General features: G+C 47.9%; 7 protein-coding genes across 7 annotated transcripts; 5 read left to right on the top strand and 2 right to left on the bottom strand.

Annotated features, from left to right (window-relative positions):
• Nucleotides 1–159: 159 nt before the first annotated feature.
• Nucleotides 160–587, top strand: LY89DRAFT_584394 (uncharacterized protein; the record flags this gene model as incomplete). Its single annotated transcript, XM_018209259.1, has 3 exons — nt 160–205; nt 258–333; nt 419–587. The coding sequence occupies 3 exons, from the start codon at nt 160–162 to the stop codon at nt 585–587; spliced, it is 291 nt and encodes a 96-aa protein (XP_018071627.1).
• A 280-nt stretch (nt 588–867) lies between these two features.
• LY89DRAFT_49875 (signal peptidase 22 kDa subunit) lies at nt 868–2,051 on the top strand. Its single transcript, XM_018207945.1, has 3 exons — nt 868–1,386; nt 1,454–1,741; nt 1,802–2,051. Exons 1-3 carry the CDS (start codon nt 1,244–1,246, stop codon nt 2,043–2,045), a joined length of 675 nt encoding a protein of 224 aa, XP_018071626.1. The 5' UTR covers nt 868–1,243; the 3' UTR covers nt 2,046–2,051.
• Nucleotides 2,052–2,370: 319 nt separating this feature from the next.
• Nucleotides 2,371–3,720, bottom strand: LY89DRAFT_684364 (uncharacterized protein). The gene has a single exon (XM_018214864.1). It carries the CDS (start codon nt 3,600–3,602, stop codon nt 2,862–2,864), a length of 741 nt encoding a protein of 246 aa, XP_018071625.1. The 5' UTR covers nt 3,603–3,720; the 3' UTR covers nt 2,371–2,861.
• A 691-nt stretch (nt 3,721–4,411) lies between these two features.
• On the top strand, nt 4,412–6,149 carry LY89DRAFT_733134 (uncharacterized protein; the record flags this gene model as incomplete). Its single annotated transcript, XM_018219763.1, has 4 exons — nt 4,412–4,471; nt 4,653–5,202; nt 5,256–5,761; nt 5,913–6,149. The coding sequence occupies 4 exons, from the start codon at nt 4,412–4,414 to the stop codon at nt 6,147–6,149; spliced, it is 1,353 nt and encodes a 450-aa protein (XP_018071624.1).
• Nucleotides 6,150–6,197: 48 nt separating this feature from the next.
• LY89DRAFT_684363 (uncharacterized protein) lies at nt 6,198–7,637 on the bottom strand. Its single transcript, XM_018214863.1, has one exon. The coding sequence runs from the start codon at nt 7,471–7,473 to the stop codon at nt 6,379–6,381; it is 1,095 nt and encodes a 364-aa protein (XP_018071623.1). The 5' UTR covers nt 7,474–7,637; the 3' UTR covers nt 6,198–6,378.
• Nucleotides 7,638–10,353: 2,716 nt separating this feature from the next.
• Nucleotides 10,354–11,357, top strand: LY89DRAFT_49936 (uncharacterized protein). The gene is made up of 2 exons (XM_018207951.1): nt 10,354–11,028; nt 11,077–11,357. The coding sequence occupies exons 1-2, from the start codon at nt 10,697–10,699 to the stop codon at nt 11,264–11,266; spliced, it is 522 nt and encodes a 173-aa protein (XP_018071622.1). The 5' UTR covers nt 10,354–10,696; the 3' UTR covers nt 11,267–11,357.
• A 90-nt stretch (nt 11,358–11,447) lies between these two features.
• Nucleotides 11,448–12,587, top strand: LY89DRAFT_696771 (uncharacterized protein; the record flags this gene model as incomplete). Its single annotated transcript, XM_018216856.1, has 2 exons — nt 11,448–11,598; nt 11,632–12,587. The coding sequence occupies 2 exons, from the start codon at nt 11,448–11,450 to the stop codon at nt 12,585–12,587; spliced, it is 1,107 nt and encodes a 368-aa protein (XP_018071621.1).
• Nucleotides 12,588–16,141: the final 3,554 nt, after the last annotated feature.

The raw sequence follows: 16,141 nt of genomic DNA, 5'->3' as shown, positions 1-16,141 counted from the left end.
CGCGCTAGAGTTCCAAGTGAATAGGCACTTTATATCTTCGCTCTCTTCAAGTTTTCTTCTCACACGACACATCACATCACACGAGTATTCGAACTTCGATATCCTCACGCGCAAAGCATTGCATCCAATCGCTTCCAATCTTCAATCAAATCTGCAAATATGGGTATGGTTTCTGCCATCTTCCTGGTGCTCATCACCATCCTTTGTATGTGCCACCCCTTTACCCACGACCCTCAACGAGATGCTAACGTGCTCAGTGCCACCTATCGGTGTCTATGCAGTCGCAGGATGCGGTGCAGACCTCTTTATCAACATTTGCTTGACGCTACTTGGGTACGTTTTCCTCGGCCCCCTCCTTGAGCACTGTAACACAGTCCAAGATTGTTGCGGGATATAATGCTAATCAGCTGTTTCGCAGATACATACCTGGCCACATTCACGCTTTCTATCTCGAGTACGTCTACTACGATCGAAAGGAGCAGGCTCGTGAAGGTCGATTCACTGCTGCGCGAGCTCCAGGTGTCTACAGCGAGCGCGTACAGAGTGGTGGACAAGGTTACGGCACCATTGTTCAACCTGTCAACTAAGCTTTCGATGAGCAGTGGGACCAGTAGCGGCTTGATGATTCATGAGGGTTGAGGATATAGGGACAGACTGGCAGCATAATCACTACGAAGGAATGAGGCATAATCTTAGGGAGGATTGGGATAAGCAGGAGTCATGGATACCATTCTGTTGTCTGCGAATTATGGACACGTTGTTTCCTAAGATTCTGATTCTTTTCTTCTTCTTCTAAGTTGGTGGAAAAGTGGCGTGGTGAGAAACCTGTTTCGTTCGAGAATGGAAAATTGCGTTGAATTACTTGGTTTCTGAATTGTGAAGTAGGAAACTAATATCAAATTCATGATTATACGTGCCTTGCGACGGTTCCTGACTCGCCCGAGCATCATCGTAGTTTCATCATAGTGATACTATCAAACCGAAGATATCAGCCACACTTCAATGCTGGTCGGTTTACCCCACATTACGCTAGAGATCTCTAGCTGTGGCTTCGCAGTGAGAAGGCTGAACCGAGACGTGTTAAAATCCGAATCTCAACTCAAGGCCAGACATCAAGACCGTGAGAATAGCCAGGCAGCCACTCCTTTCAATATCACTTTCTACGACCTGCGGATACTCTTCTCCATGCTACAACAATCTTCTATCTGAGCAAGAATTACATCCTCCAAAGGGCAGCGCAATCATGCATTCAACAGTCGTCCGCGCTCAGAATGTCTTCGGCTTCTTCACCACTGTCGCATTCGCCGTCGCGGCCTTGATCGCGTTCACAGATTTGATTACTCCGCGGACGCCGAAAGCCAATATCTCTATGAGCAAAGTTGAAGTGTGCGTCCGCCCCTCTGCTACTTCCACCCTTCTCTTCGAGCCCCCATAAGCTAACACATCACCACAGTGTCCGAGGCAGACCAAATTACTACTCCACCAAGAAAGAAGAATACGCTGTTTTACGATTCAACCTGAACGCCGACTTTTCATCTCTCATGAATTGGAACACCAAACAATTATTCGTCTATGTCTCAGCGTCATGGCCTAATTCGACCTCTTCAGAGCACACAAATGAAGCCGTGATTTGGGACACTATTATCACAAGTCCGAGCGCGGATCATTTACAGAATATTGGCCCAGCAGCAATGAAGAAGCTGAAGAAGAGTGCAGAGGGAAAGACGATTGACCCTTCGAGGTAAATCCGCGATCCTAGAAGCTCGGTAGACTGAGATCAATGCTGACATTGTTACTACAGAGGAAAGATCAACCTCAAGAACCAGAAAGCGAAGTACCAGATTACCGCTCCGGGAGGCAGACTGGCAGAGAAGAACGACGTAGTCCTGAAAGTTCACTACAATATCCAACCGTGGGTCGGAGTCTTGACTTGGACACCGCAGATTGAGTTTGGGAAGTGGAAGATGATGAAGGGTGGTGTGAGCAAGTTGTTTAATTTCCCGGCATTGAAGGTTAAGAAGGCTGCGGATACCACGTCTCGTTAAGATGTGCGACACTAGGTGGATTCGAAAACGGAGTCTTTGGGGTTTGTGGCTCGGAGCTTATAGAAATGAAGCGTACATTCCCTGGTTTTGGTTTCGGTTGCTTGTTCTTGTCTTCTGTCAGTATGAGCTCGTTCTTTGAAACGAAACACAACTGGCACCTGTGCAGTTGCTGTTCCGCACTTGAAAAGCATTCAACGCTTAACGAGAGTCCGGACATTGAGCAATGTGGATCGACAAGTGCTTCTCACATTGCCTAGAATTGAAACGGTTGGTTCAGCGAATCACCTTCTTTTACTCTAGTAGTTGTGTCATACTCCATCTATCTCACTTTTTGTTGCATATATCCGCTTGAGAGTTTCATTTTACGATGATGTTGCATTTATTGCCTCTTTAAGGCGTGCAATCTTTGCTTCCGCTATTCTGATCGCATCCTCGATCTCTTGCTCACCACTGAGCGGCTCGACAAGCTTTTTCCTGAGCTCCTGACTCACTTGGCGACCCAAATCATCAAACCTCCGCGCTTGAACTTCAGCAGCAGCGATTGTCCATTCCTGGCCCGCTGCACGCCTATGCTCGAGGATATCTTTTACTTCGAGTAACACTCTCTCGTCAAAATCACTGAGTATATTTTGAGCATTCTGTGCAGCAGCTCGAGCCTCCCTAAGATCTTTTCTTTTCCCCTTGAGACCTGTTTCGAGGGCAAGTATCCTTCGCGCTAGAACCCCAGGGCTATGTTCATCACCGTGGGTGGACTCTTCTTCGTAACTCCCGGGAGCCTCTGGACTTGACTCCTCATCTGTTATTCTTGCGAATCTCCTAGGGGGATCTAAAAGAATGATAAGCAAAGGGAATAATTCGGAAGCGGGCAATTATCTTGCCAGTGGACTGCCTTGGTGTGTGCTCCAAGCCAACAGGTTCATGCACCACTTTGTATATCATGTAACGAAGCATCTTCATCTGGTCGTAATTCCAAACAGTGAAGTTACCTCGGTGTTTGAATTCTGTGAGGAATGTCTTGAACCTTTCAGCTTGTGTGCTGTATTGCCCTTCACCGTCCTCAATCTCAGCAGACTCTTCCAGCCTGCTAAGTCGTCCCTCGGAGGCCAATCTGACCCAGCCGACAACAGAAATCTCCAACTCATCAAGAGCATTGATATCGCTTTGACCGCCATTACGCAGCCTTTGTCCGTCGAGGAAGTATGTCGAGATCTGCCCGATCGATCGATACATGATGATCTCCGGCCACACTTTTTGAAGGCCAATCTTCTCAGCGTGGCTATTGAAAGTTGCGAATTTTTGCAAATCGTTCTCTGTGCACTGCATAGAGGTCATCCATTGACTAGCTGCAGCAACTTGTTCTAGAGTAACAACCTTGCCGACTTTGGCCGCGAACCGCTTCAACATCTTCCGAGAGGCTTCATGGCCAGGTTCGATATTAGAGGCTCGTAAAGTTCCATCAGAAGACTCAGATTCGACGGAGCCCCGCCTCGCCTGCTTTGGCCCACCTCTGTGTGACGTGCGTTTCTGCACCTTGCCCGTCGTTCTCTGTGGTGCCATGTTGGGATATTCATGAGTCGGCCACTGAAGCAAGTAAAGAGCAGGTGTCTTTTGAGGGTTACGGGGCGATTTGGACTTGTTGTGGATGTATTGTGAGATTTTCTTGGAGGATGAAGTTCTAGTGTTTGTTTGCTTTTGTTAAGAGGAGAGACTGGTGTTTTATGTGGCGTTGGTTGTGTAACACAAAAGGATAGGTTCTGGTTGCCCTTGTCACTTTCAAGGCTGACCATTCAGACGCGCTCTACGCTCGAACCTTGAGGCTGATCCTACAAACAGAACGCGAGTATACTACTACATGTTGCTCTCTATTCTCACTCATTATCACGACGATGTCCGCCCTATCAAGAAAAGGCGGGCAAGTGCTAACTGCACCTTGTAAATGTAATCCGCTTGATAAAACCGACTGGCCTTGGGAAAACGAGACTATAACGATAGCACTGTGTATGGAAAACTGTCCATATTGCGGCCAAAAATTTCCATCTTGCTTCGATCTGGAAGACCATCTTCTCGGGGATCAGTATCAAAAGCGAAATCTGATCGTTTCGAGCAAATCGAAAGTTTTCCCGGAGACGCCACAAAAAAAGAAACATGTGTAATTTAAATCGTTCAATTTCGAACAAACAGATCCCGAGGCTAATCAGCTCATATAGCAAACCAAACATAGAACCACGTGAAAGGAAGCAGCATCAACGCAAGAGTTCTAATTTTAGAGCAAGAAAAGTCATAGTTCGCCATCCCCACCACCAGAACTCAACCCCACGAGATTATCCGTTTCCAGACCACCATTCAGTACACTTGCCCTTGGATCGATGAAGAAACCAGTTGAATGTGCCAAGAAGTCGGTCACTTCAGAGACGCCTCAAAGAGATGTAAGCTCCGCCTCCCTCATATACCGTAATTTTCGGTGTCCAAAATGATATTGTTACAAACTCTCTGGGATCAAGTGCCTAGTCAGCTCTCAGATTCGAGGGTTCAACCAGTTGAGATAGACTTAATCTTCCCTCTTAACTCAAATTGTACATTTTCTTGAGAAATCTAACGCAACCTTAGCATACTCAAGTTCCACCATCGATTGTGAGGACAAATAAAGACCTACTCCTTGACTGTCTTTATGAATTTGAATCTAGTACGCGACGTATGCTGGAAGATATCACGCTTTCAACGCCCGAAGAAGCATCATCTGAGATCAAGGAGATGTGGACCCAGTCAACCACCACATACCCCCATATTTACGACTCAGATCTCTGCTGGAACTCGAATCGTCCTAGCAGTAAGGACCTGATTATCCATACGATCAATCTGATCGCTGATAGAAAAGAGGCTGAAGCAAAAGGCATTGCTGATGACTACGAGGTTTACGTCCCAGCTTTCAGCAAATCTTTATTGGATGAAAACATGGATCCTTTGACGGCCATTGCACAGCTTTACGAACCAGACAAAACGAACCCAGTAGCACTCGTTGGCTATCGGTTGCCGGACTTGATTCCTGAGCATAGTTTCGATACTCCAGTAGCATTGACAAAGCACGTGGAGCCTTTCCCAGAAGGAAATCTTCAAATCCTGTTGACGCCAAAATTTTGGACCACAGATTTGCATATAGGTATGCGTTTCCCTCTTATATCCCAAGACTAAGCTAAGATGAGAGGAACGCAGATAATAACGATGGCCTGGCAACAACGATTGGTCCTACAGAGAAAATCTGGCTTACTTTTCCACCTACTACCAAGAATCTGAAACACATGAAAGAAGCAGATACCCAAAGAAGCAAACTCGCCAGAATAGGAAAACTCCTTGAAGGCGGCCTCATTTACAAAACGACTTCTGCACAAGCTATTTACGTACCAATCGGTTGTATCCATGCCGTATTCACAACTCACGGCGGTTTTCTCCTCTCCATAGATTTCAGCACGCCACAATCTGCAAAAGTTCTTTCGTCTTTATTCAAGTCCGACTTCCACATACGCAAAGATCCGTATGCGTTGGCCGAACTGCCTCATCAGTTCATCGAATGCGTTGATCGTGCACTGCGAGAGAATCGGCCGTTGCTTGGAGTTACGGCGTGGATCGATACCCGAGACTATATTCTGGAGTGGGCAGATTGTAGTGGAGATCGCAGCGAGGTGACGCGGAATACGTTCTGGATTGAAAGGAGGTCGGATGTAAGCCAGAAATCTCTTCGTTCGTCATAGCTGGCTAGATGAGCCAAGAGGGCAAACTAGACATTCTGAGAGCTCTGATGTCTGACTTGTCCGCTTCCCTTCATATTACTCATCTGTGTCTGTCAAGAAAACCAACACTGATATCATGTAGTGGAAGAAAAAAGTTGACAAGACGTGGAAAAACTTCCTCTCAAGTCCTGCCTCTCGGGATATCATATGTCCGTGTGGAGAAATGGCGAATGGAGAATCATTTCGGGAGCATTTTCGAGCGAAGCACTTGTTTACCAAGACCGCGGTCTCGGGCAAGCTAAAGCTTTCCAAGGAAACTAAAAATATACCGAAGAGGGCAAAGAGGAAGAGGAGAGGTTCTGATGACACGATTCGATAATTGGAGGTCTGGACGGGTCATGAGCGGCGTTTTGGGACAAGTCTGGTGTGTAATACAAATTCGATACAGTGTCTATCTATTTCTTTATAGTATAATACACAATTTTTTCTAGGAAAAGCTCTAGTAACGACCAAATCCCACCTCGTTGTTTTCCAGGAGTTCAACATAACAAAAGTGTTCTTCAAACAGAAATCACAGCGTGCCACCTCTCCTTCTCCCATATCACGTCCTACAACGAAGACAACATAGTCCCCAACCCACTCGGCTGCTCCAACAAATACACCGGCCCCGCAACCACACTCTCCAGCGTCGGCGCCCCCACCTCATCAGCCACCACCCCAACAATCAACCCCCTCTCCTCAAACCGCCCCGGGATGACCGTCTCATTACTCCCCGTATCAAACGCCACAGTCACATTCTCCACCCCATGGAACCAAACCACATAATACTCCTTCTCCGCACTAAAACTCGGCTGGTTCTCCGCATCACTAAACACGAACTCCACGGTCGACCCAGGCGCCACGCTCGTGGTATTCGTTGCTGTTGAGATAGGAGGCAGGTTCTGGCGCGGCGAGGGATAGGTTGGGTTTTCGGACGGGCAGGAACCATCGACCACGAACGTGTTCGTGGTATCGAGGATCTGGTTCGCGTACGGGAAACTGGTGTCGGCGGGGCCGGCGAACGGATCGACGTTCCACACATCGATTAGGCCCCAGACGAGGTGTCTGGTTTCCGTTTCGCCGATGGCGGTTAAGGCGCCTTTGGTGGTGTTGAGTTTACCTTGTTGCACGAGGCCGGTTAGGAAGGCCATGGAGGCTATCTCGATGAGGTTTTGTAGCGCGAGGAAGTCTGAGGTGGTGGTGAAAGGGAATTCGTATTGGCAGGCTCCGGGTTTGATGGAGTTGGAGGAGATCTGGTCTTGGAATATGCGGAGGTGGCCGGCTTCGTTGTCGCGGATGGAGACGATTCGCATGTAGGTTGTGTTGGGGAGGGAGAGGGAGGTGAAGGAGCTGGTGTTGAACATTTCGACGGCCGTTTGGTAGAAGGAGTAGATGATCCATTCGGCGGAGAGGAGGTTTTGCCACATGAGGTCGTCGGGGCCGGGAGGTCCGTATGTTGTATTTAGGACGGGAGCTGTGATGTTTGCGGGGAATGGGGGAGCTTTCTCGGGGTAGGTGCTGTAGTAAGAGGATTCGTCTGGGATTGGGCCATAGCTTGTGTTGGCGAGGACTTGGGAGCCGGTAGGAGGGGATGCCGGAGCTGTGGCAGCTTGCTGGGCCAGGAGAGCTATGGCTGTAGCTGAAAAGAGGATGTTTGAGTACATGATATAAGTTTTGTATGAAATGATACAGTTAGAAAGAAGTCGAGATCTGGAGTAAAGAGACATCTTTGTCTCCTCTCCAGCATCTTTATATAATTGTAAATTACACCTACAGGGCCTCTCAACGTCATGGTCTACAGAGGCTTGACATAAAGAGAATACTGAATGCAGCATGAAGCTGACGACGATTCATAGCATTTTGCCATTGGGAACATGGTAGCTCAGCTGCTCCACAATGACAATTGCCTTGATCATGTCCAATTTCCGAGTCATCCTGCAAACTAAATCGCGCAACCGTTATCCTCGGAGGGGATAAATTCTGCGAGCAGAGTAGTTGAAGTCGAATGAAGGTTTTGCATAGGTTCAGCAGGAAATCCGTAGGCTACCTAGGTGCAGAAGCAGGCATGTGGCGTGGTGTCGATCAGCACTCGCTACCAACCTTAGCACTGCGTTGTCGCGAAAAACACACCAGATTGGGAATGGCTGCGGGGCCAAAGTTTGACATAACACAGCCTTACCATAAGAGAGAAGTCTTTCGCTGCATCGCCCAGACGCAATATAAACGTCAATCGCAAATACTGGCTGCCATTGGACGACGCAGTGCCCACGTAATTCCCGATATGGGTAGTGGTTTAGTAGCTCCGGCTCTTCGCAGGGCTGAAGGATAATTCCTAGGATGCAGAATAACCTCCAATCCTTTTTTTGGTTCCGATTCGTGGAGAGTTGGGGAGATGTCTTGCCCATCGTCGTCGTCGTGGATGGCTTATAGTACCACGTCAACTTCTCGAACTACTCAAGAAGGAAATAAAGTTCGCCGCTGGGAAGGACTTTCCCTTGGACTTCTGGCGTGTTTTCGCTTCCCCTGTCTCGCAGGTGGAGAAGATAAAGGTGCAGAGCGAGAAAGGAGTGTGTCGAGCCTGCCGTTCATCTACTTGGTAGTCATCGTCGTCCCGCCACTTGTCAAAGTATATCATCGCCAGAAACCCCTTCAACCTGGGACAACCAACTCACTTGAGATTGAAGCCGACATTCAGTCCTGAAGTGCATTTCGCATCAAAAAGACTCGTCTCGATACATGGAATTGACGAAGAGCAAATGATGCCAGTTTCAGGAACAGCAAGAACAGATAAATATGGTGTGACAAATGGAGACATGATGCGAGAACTTCTTCGAGAATAAGCCTTTGATCATCGACACTTCCACAGCTGAAACAACATCGAAGAGAGCTTTCGTCGAATCGGCGGTCGAAGTCTTTGCTTTGGTAGTACAATGCAGAGACCTTTAAATTCTTCAAAGAGCCTTGCTAAATTACTCGAGTGGTTGACGAAGAAAGCTTCAAGTTGTGAGTAGTATCTGTCTTCGACAGCAGATCTAAAGAAAATACCGAAGAAGAATTCACAAGTTGGATCCCATCAGAAGAACGTAGAGTCAACATCCAGAAGTACAACACTTCAGAGGTTGCTTTCGGACCGAATATCGCAGCAAGAATGGGGTCCTAGGAATCATCACCAACTAGTGAGATGTTGGCAGGATTCATTGGAAACAACAGTACGAGCAAACATTGTCGTGGACTTCTCTGAGCCACTATTAACCAATCCATACGGACTTTTACGATAGCCTTCGATGCAGACTCCTCATGGATGAAAATTTATCGATTTCCGGTTTGAGTCGAAGCTGATGTGGCACAGAATGTTGGATTTTCTTGTTGGGTAATTTGGCCAATGCGGGGCACCATTTGGTGAAGAATGGAAATCGTCTTGGGCGGGGAGAAAGATATCATTGGTCAGGCAGCGAAAATTGAATTCTCTCGTGAGGGACTGACCGCAAAGTTGGATCTCGACGATATTCCGGACCGACATCCGAGTCAGGGTTCGGCCGGCCCGAGAAGAGTAAAGGCCGTATTTGATTCCCTGGGCTGTGTCTTTCGTTTCGACGTGCAGAGTGATATTGTTGTGATGTTGGATACTGCATCTAAAATAATCTTGTTGATGGATTTTGATGTGTTGTTCTTGCATCAAAGTCCTTCCAAGTCGCGATCGATTAGCAAGTGATGAGATAAGGATCCTCCTCGTTAGAAGACATCAATGATGCCTTTCAGAGAGTAACTGTACGAGAGCCAACGCAATGCAATCTGCATGCCTTGGTGAGAGGGAACGATTACAGTTCTCCTGTGATTGGAATTTGCGCTCTTCTGTGTACGAGATGACTCGGATGAGCATCCATTGCGAATTGGAGAAGGTGTTGAAAGCACATTGGAGGTCGAACGCTGACTCGGACGTTACACAAATATTACCCGAGGAACTGTGCTGACTGCAACCATTATCGCGTTCCGTCATTCTGCAGAGGAGCGGGCAGGAACAAAAAGCTTCAACATGGATACCTGGTAGTATATCTCGTGGAAATCCTGTCAGCAGCGAGGCAAGTCGGGTTGTCTCAAAGAAGTAATAATCCAACTCTGGACTCTCATCTCGTGCATCATGCATGGGACTTCTTCGCTCGTAGAGTAGAGATTGTCTTCTCTTACTCGTCTCTCCTCATAGTCCAAGGATTTATTAATCTCCCCACACGAACGACCGATGACAGGGACGCAAAGTCCGTTCATCTCACCCGTACCTGAGTCTGGGATACGATTCGCGGAAGGGTACGAAGTGATGAAGTCTCGACTCTCTCGAGCATCAGCTGCACTTCCCGAAAGAGGTGATTTGAAAGGACCCATCACGTGGAAGGCTGGAAGCTGAAGAACCCACGATCTGGATATGGAAGTCACTCACTCTACCGTTCGTGAAATGAGCCGTGAGGTGAGACGACCAGCCACCGCAAGCCACGAAATGAAGCTTATTCTTCCTCTCTGCAGCTCATGGGTCACTGGTACTTAGCAGCGGCCGTAACCACAACAGCAGCGGAACAGAGATTCTCCGAATCGGGACAAAGGTGACAAAGGTGACAAAGGTATGTATAGTATGCGATACTGTGTTGGACATCGATATCATTATCCCCAGCGACCAGGTTGGCATGTTGGAAAAAAGGTTATTTGTAAGAATTGTCAAAATGATCGCCAAGAATAGAGCCATGGTCGGGGGCTGTGCCGCTGTGGTTTGCTGCGCACGAGCCAGCTGCCCGCGTAAGGTTACCGCAACGGCCGCGGCGTCTAACGCGTCTTCTCGTTCTTCGGATGGACGAGCAACCGCGTTATTTTTGGCCATTGGGGGAGACTTGAAACAATTAAATGATTGGCCGCAGAGCGAAGAATGCGGATAAAAAGTCTAATTTCATTGGCGGGTGCGTTCGAGGCTGGTGTGTCCGATTGGCTGTGTGTTTGAACGCCTTTCGTTGGTTGCTGGTTGCTGGTTGCTGGTTGCTGGCGGCGGCCGACAGAGACGGTAGGTTAAACGGTGAGACTCTGATTCCAAAAATTCGGCTGGCGGCTGGTCCTCCGCCTCGTCCATTAACCTTACTCATTCTTCCGTGCTCTCAGCCCTTCACACCTCCACCACACCTTCGTACCCGTTCACCTCCCTCTCCTCTCAGCCCTCCCCTCCAAACACCTGGGGTTTGTCGGTAAGGTAATACCCGATCGCTGTCTGTCCGGCCAGGGGTAACCTTAAGGCTTCTTTTTCTTCGCCAGCGCACGCCCACGTTCCGCCCTACAGGGTCGGTCCAGGGTTTTTCCAGTAGCGACCCGACAAACTCCTCTCCCAGCTCGAAATATCTGCTCGTGGCGCTGAGTACCCCGGCGGAGTCTGACCTTACTGCGCTGGAAAGTAGACGGCCGATAGAAGAGCTCGTCGGCCAGTGATGCTTGGGGATGGTTGGAAATGATGTTTCTATAAAGGCATCCTGTCTTCCGTTCCAAGATGTCTTGTTTCCTCTCATCATCATCATCAGCTCATCCAACCAAACAAAAAACATCGTCTTTTCCTTATTTCCTTTATTTTTCTTAAGGCTCTTTCGTCGTCTCATCTATCAAAATAGTCATAATGTTTTCCCTCGCTACCGCCTCCATCATTGGCTTCTCATGCCTCACTGCCGTTTCCGCTGCTCCCTTCACATATAACAACAACCCGCTCGGCAACAACTTTCCCAACCCCAGCCCAAGTCAAACCACCCAGATCGAGCTTCAAGCTCACGGTAGTCTGCCGGTTGCCTTCCCCGACGCTCCAGCTGCCGCACACGGTCCTTCGCCGACGACGATTACCAGTCTCGAGTGGGTTGCTTTCAATGAGCTTTCCGAGGTCGCCTTCTTCACTGAGCTTATTGCCAACATCACAAACAATGTTCCAGGCTATATCTTTGACACCGAGATCGATACCCGCAACTACATCTTGACAGCTCTTACTGCCGTCCAAGCTCAAGAAGAGCTCCACGCCTTGAACGCCAACCTCGCGGTCAAGAAGAATACCGGTGGTGTCATCTTACCTTGCGAATACAACTTCCCCGTCAACAACATCGAAGAGGCTATCGAATTCGCATCCCTCTTCACCGATGTCGTTCTCGGCACGCTCCAAGACGTTGTGACTCTCTTCGGCGAGGACGGTGACGCGGGACTCATCCGCGGTGTCGCTTCAGTCATCGGCCAAGAGGGAGAGCAGAATGGATTCTACCGCAACCTCCTCAACAAGATCCCATCCGCTCTCCCATTCTTGACTGCCAGCACCCGCGCCTACGCTTTCTCAGCTGTCAACCAGCTCTTCGTCGTCCCAGGCACCTGCCCCAACGTTACCACCACCGGCACCGTCGGCCCCTTTGACATCGACCTCCCAGTCTTCGACACCTTGACCGTCGTCACCCAGAACATCCAACCCAAGTCCCAGACCCTCAGCTTCACCTTCGACTTGCCAGCCGGCGGCGCCAAGCCTGAGTGGAAGTCCGACTACTCTGGCTTGGAACTCGTCTTGATCAACCAGCAAAACGCCCCTGTCATCGAATCTCTCACCAACGTCCAACTTAGCTCGAACTTGAAGACCATCACCTTCGATGCTCTCTTCCCCTTCAACGGCACGACCTTCGGTAACGGTTTGACGCTCGCGGTCATCACCCCCGCCGGTGAGACTTTCACGGATATAGATTCTATTGCCAACGTTACCATCTTTGGCCCTGGTTTGATTGAGGTCAACTAAGCGGTTTTTACTGTTTGATAACGGGATGAGGGTTAGACTGGTTACTTCATTGCATAAGCGGGTTTTTGGGCATTTACAGCGAGCGGGGCGTTTTTTTGTTTTTTTGGGAACTATTTTTAATTACAGACTCGATACTCCTAGTAGATAGTTGAATTCAACCTATCTCAAAACTACACCTCTCCTTCCTTCTTTCATTCGAGTGTCTTCATTCAATCGAGTACCTTCATTCAGTCCCAATAATCGTCTTCAGCACCATGGTATGATTCGTCAAAACCAAGCCCTAAATCTCGCATCTTGCAACCAATATGAACAGCAACTCCAGCATTCAGCCTCTCACACCCATATCCATATCCTGAAACTAACGCGCACACACGCAAGCCCAAACCGCGTTATCGTTATCCCACATCAGCTCAGCTTACAACCCCTCCCCTCCCCTCTCCTCGCTCGGCCGGACTCCCCCAAGCTTAGGTCAAGGTTGTTGGTCAGCCGTCGTCGTCCGTCCACGTGCGCGGCGCTCATTTGCTCACGTATACAACCTAAAAAAAATATAGAAACTTAGTATCCTGTGTTATTGGAAGATTACTGTGTTGGTTTGGGGAGTTGCATTTTTACGAGCAGGAGGGAGGAGAGGTGGTGGGCTGTGTACCTACGAACGGAGGTGATGTATGGTGTGGGGGAGGGAGGGGAGGGGAGGGGAGAGGTGGTTTGTGGGCTCGTTTGCGTGGGTCAGTGAAAGGGGTCTTTGTTTTCTTAACATAATTTGAGTTTGGATGGCTGTCAGAGCTGATGGGTCATCAGAGACTGGAGATAGAAAAATTGTTGATAGGAAATCTCAATGTGATTGGATACGGAAATAGGTGAGTAGGGGGGACGGACTTAGATTTGCATTGAAAATCCAAGAACCAGAACACCGGAGCATGCATAACACAGGGAAAGATGTTTAGGGATCTTTGACTGTGTACCATAGAATTTGGTATACAATCTATCTATTCGTTTATCTTCGACTTTGAACTTCTAACTGTGTAAGTCTTATCATTTTATTTCAACTCTAGCTTCAAATTCCCACCTGAGTTACTTGTAATGTGCGACACGCAACAAAGCTCTCATTATACTCCTTGATTTGATAGCGCCTACCTTGTGACATCATAGAGTGAGTCTACATGGTATTGAACATCTTTCTAAGGAAGGAAGAAAGAAAGATTCAACCCTCCTTCTTGATCCTGTTCCAAATTTCAACTCTTTCGATTCACCCAAGTTCAACAGTGTGACATGCAACAAAAGCTTTGTCTCTAATCAATACCACAGAGTGAATCCATATATACTGTTGACTTCCGTCATCCTCTTCGGATCACGATTTGCTTAATCCCACCCAAGTTTCAATGCGATGTGCAAGAAAATTTCCATTCCAACAACCTGAGATTTCACTATGCCTCAAACTAGAAGGTAAGCAAGATAGAAACTCATTGCATCTCTTGCTCCTATCTGTTACGCGTGTTGAGATCACCTCCCGCAACAGAATCCGCCTTCTTAAATAAAAATAGTAACGGAACAGGACCTTCGCGGTTATTGATTAGATGAGTGGAGAAGAGACGTTTGGAATGAAGATTGAATTCATACAGAAGACGGCATCGACTTTATTATGATGATGAAACAATACTGAGCAGCCGGCGGAAATGAATCAGGAGTTCAAAAGGGTTCTCTTCTTCAAGCCTCAATGGTGGTCTACTCAATCGGGACTAGTCGCAACCCTCCCAGCAAACTGAAATACATAAGTTATTACGTTCTAAATGGGTTCCAAGGTTGGCACGATTACCCGGTAGCGGTAAGCAAAGAACACTTCAAGATATCCCTGAAACAATTCAGGATAAAAGTCCATCAGAAAGGCCCAAAGGCTTCCCTCGCCCCAGCATCAAATAGTAAAATGTGTCCCGTCATTGGAACCCCGAAAAGCTAACTCGCTTGACAGCCCGATACTAATCCACCCTCGAGCCAACCACGCTAAGCAAAAGCGAAGCAATCGATAAACAAACCATCCCTTAGTCCCCCACCCCAGCCTTACTTACCACAGCCTTACCACCAACCCTTCGCTACCATATAAATCCAAACAAGCAAAACTTTCCCGTCGCAAATCCCGCATACCTTCCAGTCGCCAACGTGGGGCAACCCGCACCATCGATACTACAAAAAACCCATTCCTCCGCCGAGTGGGTTTTTTCAAAGGCACCCTTCTCCCCTACGCCCTGGCAGCGTGCGGGGTTAAGAAGGTTGCCTGGAGTTTTTTTTCCCCTGCTTTTGAAGTCTATGATTTATTGTGTGGGTTTTTTTGAAAAGGGGTTTTAAGGGGAGGGGAGAGGATCGCTTAGGGAGATAAGCGAGGGGGTTCTTTTGAGGGGTGTGGAGGTTGTCTTTGATGTGGTACTTGGGATACTCTGGATTCCATGGCTTTGGATTCAAGTCTAGTACGAGTCACTTTCTGTTTCCTTTAGAGTGACTTGCCTAGACAGTCTTGTTGCTCTATGCCGCTCGCTTAAGCTATCTCCCAGCGCAAGCAGCGATGAGGCCCAGTGGTGTGAGACGGTTGGAAGTAGTCTACACAACTCTATGAGTATAACTGCTATTTATTAGCGAGTTGGTGGCAGAAGCTTATGTCCTGAATGAAGAAATGAGCTGCGATGAGGACCTCGAGAGTGTAGTTTTGATCACGTGAGAGCAGACATATGGTTTCCAAATGCTGCAAGATCATCCTAAGGTTGCACATAGCGTTCAATATTAGATAATGTTCAATGAAATATATATTAGCAACCTGTTGATATCCATAGGAGCTACATAGATGGCAAATGGTTAGCATTTGTCAAGTGTTTCCAGTGTCAACGTATCCCATTCTCCGCCCTTGCGATTGAAGATTTAAGTCCGCGAGATGATCGCCAGGGCCCTGTTCAACGCAATACTACCTTCAATGATCAAATCCACTGTACATGCCAAGCATATTATGGTAGCGAATTCTGTCCAGACTTAGCCGGCGAAGGAGGAGTACTGTGATCAAGCTCCATGTCGAAAACAATACACAAAGGAGAAAGAAACAAAAAGAGCCCATTTTCAAGAGATGACATATCATAACAAGCTCATAGAACTAGTCCCCATTATTAAGACTGAGAATGTCACCCATTCACTATTGTCAAGAACTATCCATCATTGTTAATATCCATGCCTCCACCCCGCCATCCATCCATGGCAATAAGCCATACCCTTCTATTCTCCAACAAAGCCCGTAACGCCCTATCCGTTACGATCCGCACCCACAAATCCCATATACTCGGCCACATAAATCTCTATGAGATCTTCGCTCTGCATTACCTCGAAGTGCAGAGTTGGTGAAAAGCTGTCTTTGTCTTGATAGGGAAAAAAAGAGGAAGGGCGAGCCGAGATTATATAGACTTCTGGAACTTGACGCTGGTGAGCCATCTATCCTCTCGGGCGATTGACTTGCTGCTGGGTGAATGGTTTTGGACTCTGGACCATAGACTGAATGTGAATTTCCATCTTAGATGAATTCA

Source organism: Mollisia scopiformis (genome assembly GCF_001500285.1).
Source record: "Mollisia scopiformis unplaced genomic scaffold LY89scaffold_11, whole genome shotgun sequence".
Lineage (NCBI taxonomy): Eukaryota > Fungi > Ascomycota > Leotiomycetes > Helotiales > Mollisiaceae > Mollisia > Mollisia scopiformis.
The sequence above is the reverse complement of the archived record's forward strand: the minus strand, read 5'-3'. Positions and strand labels throughout refer to the sequence as shown.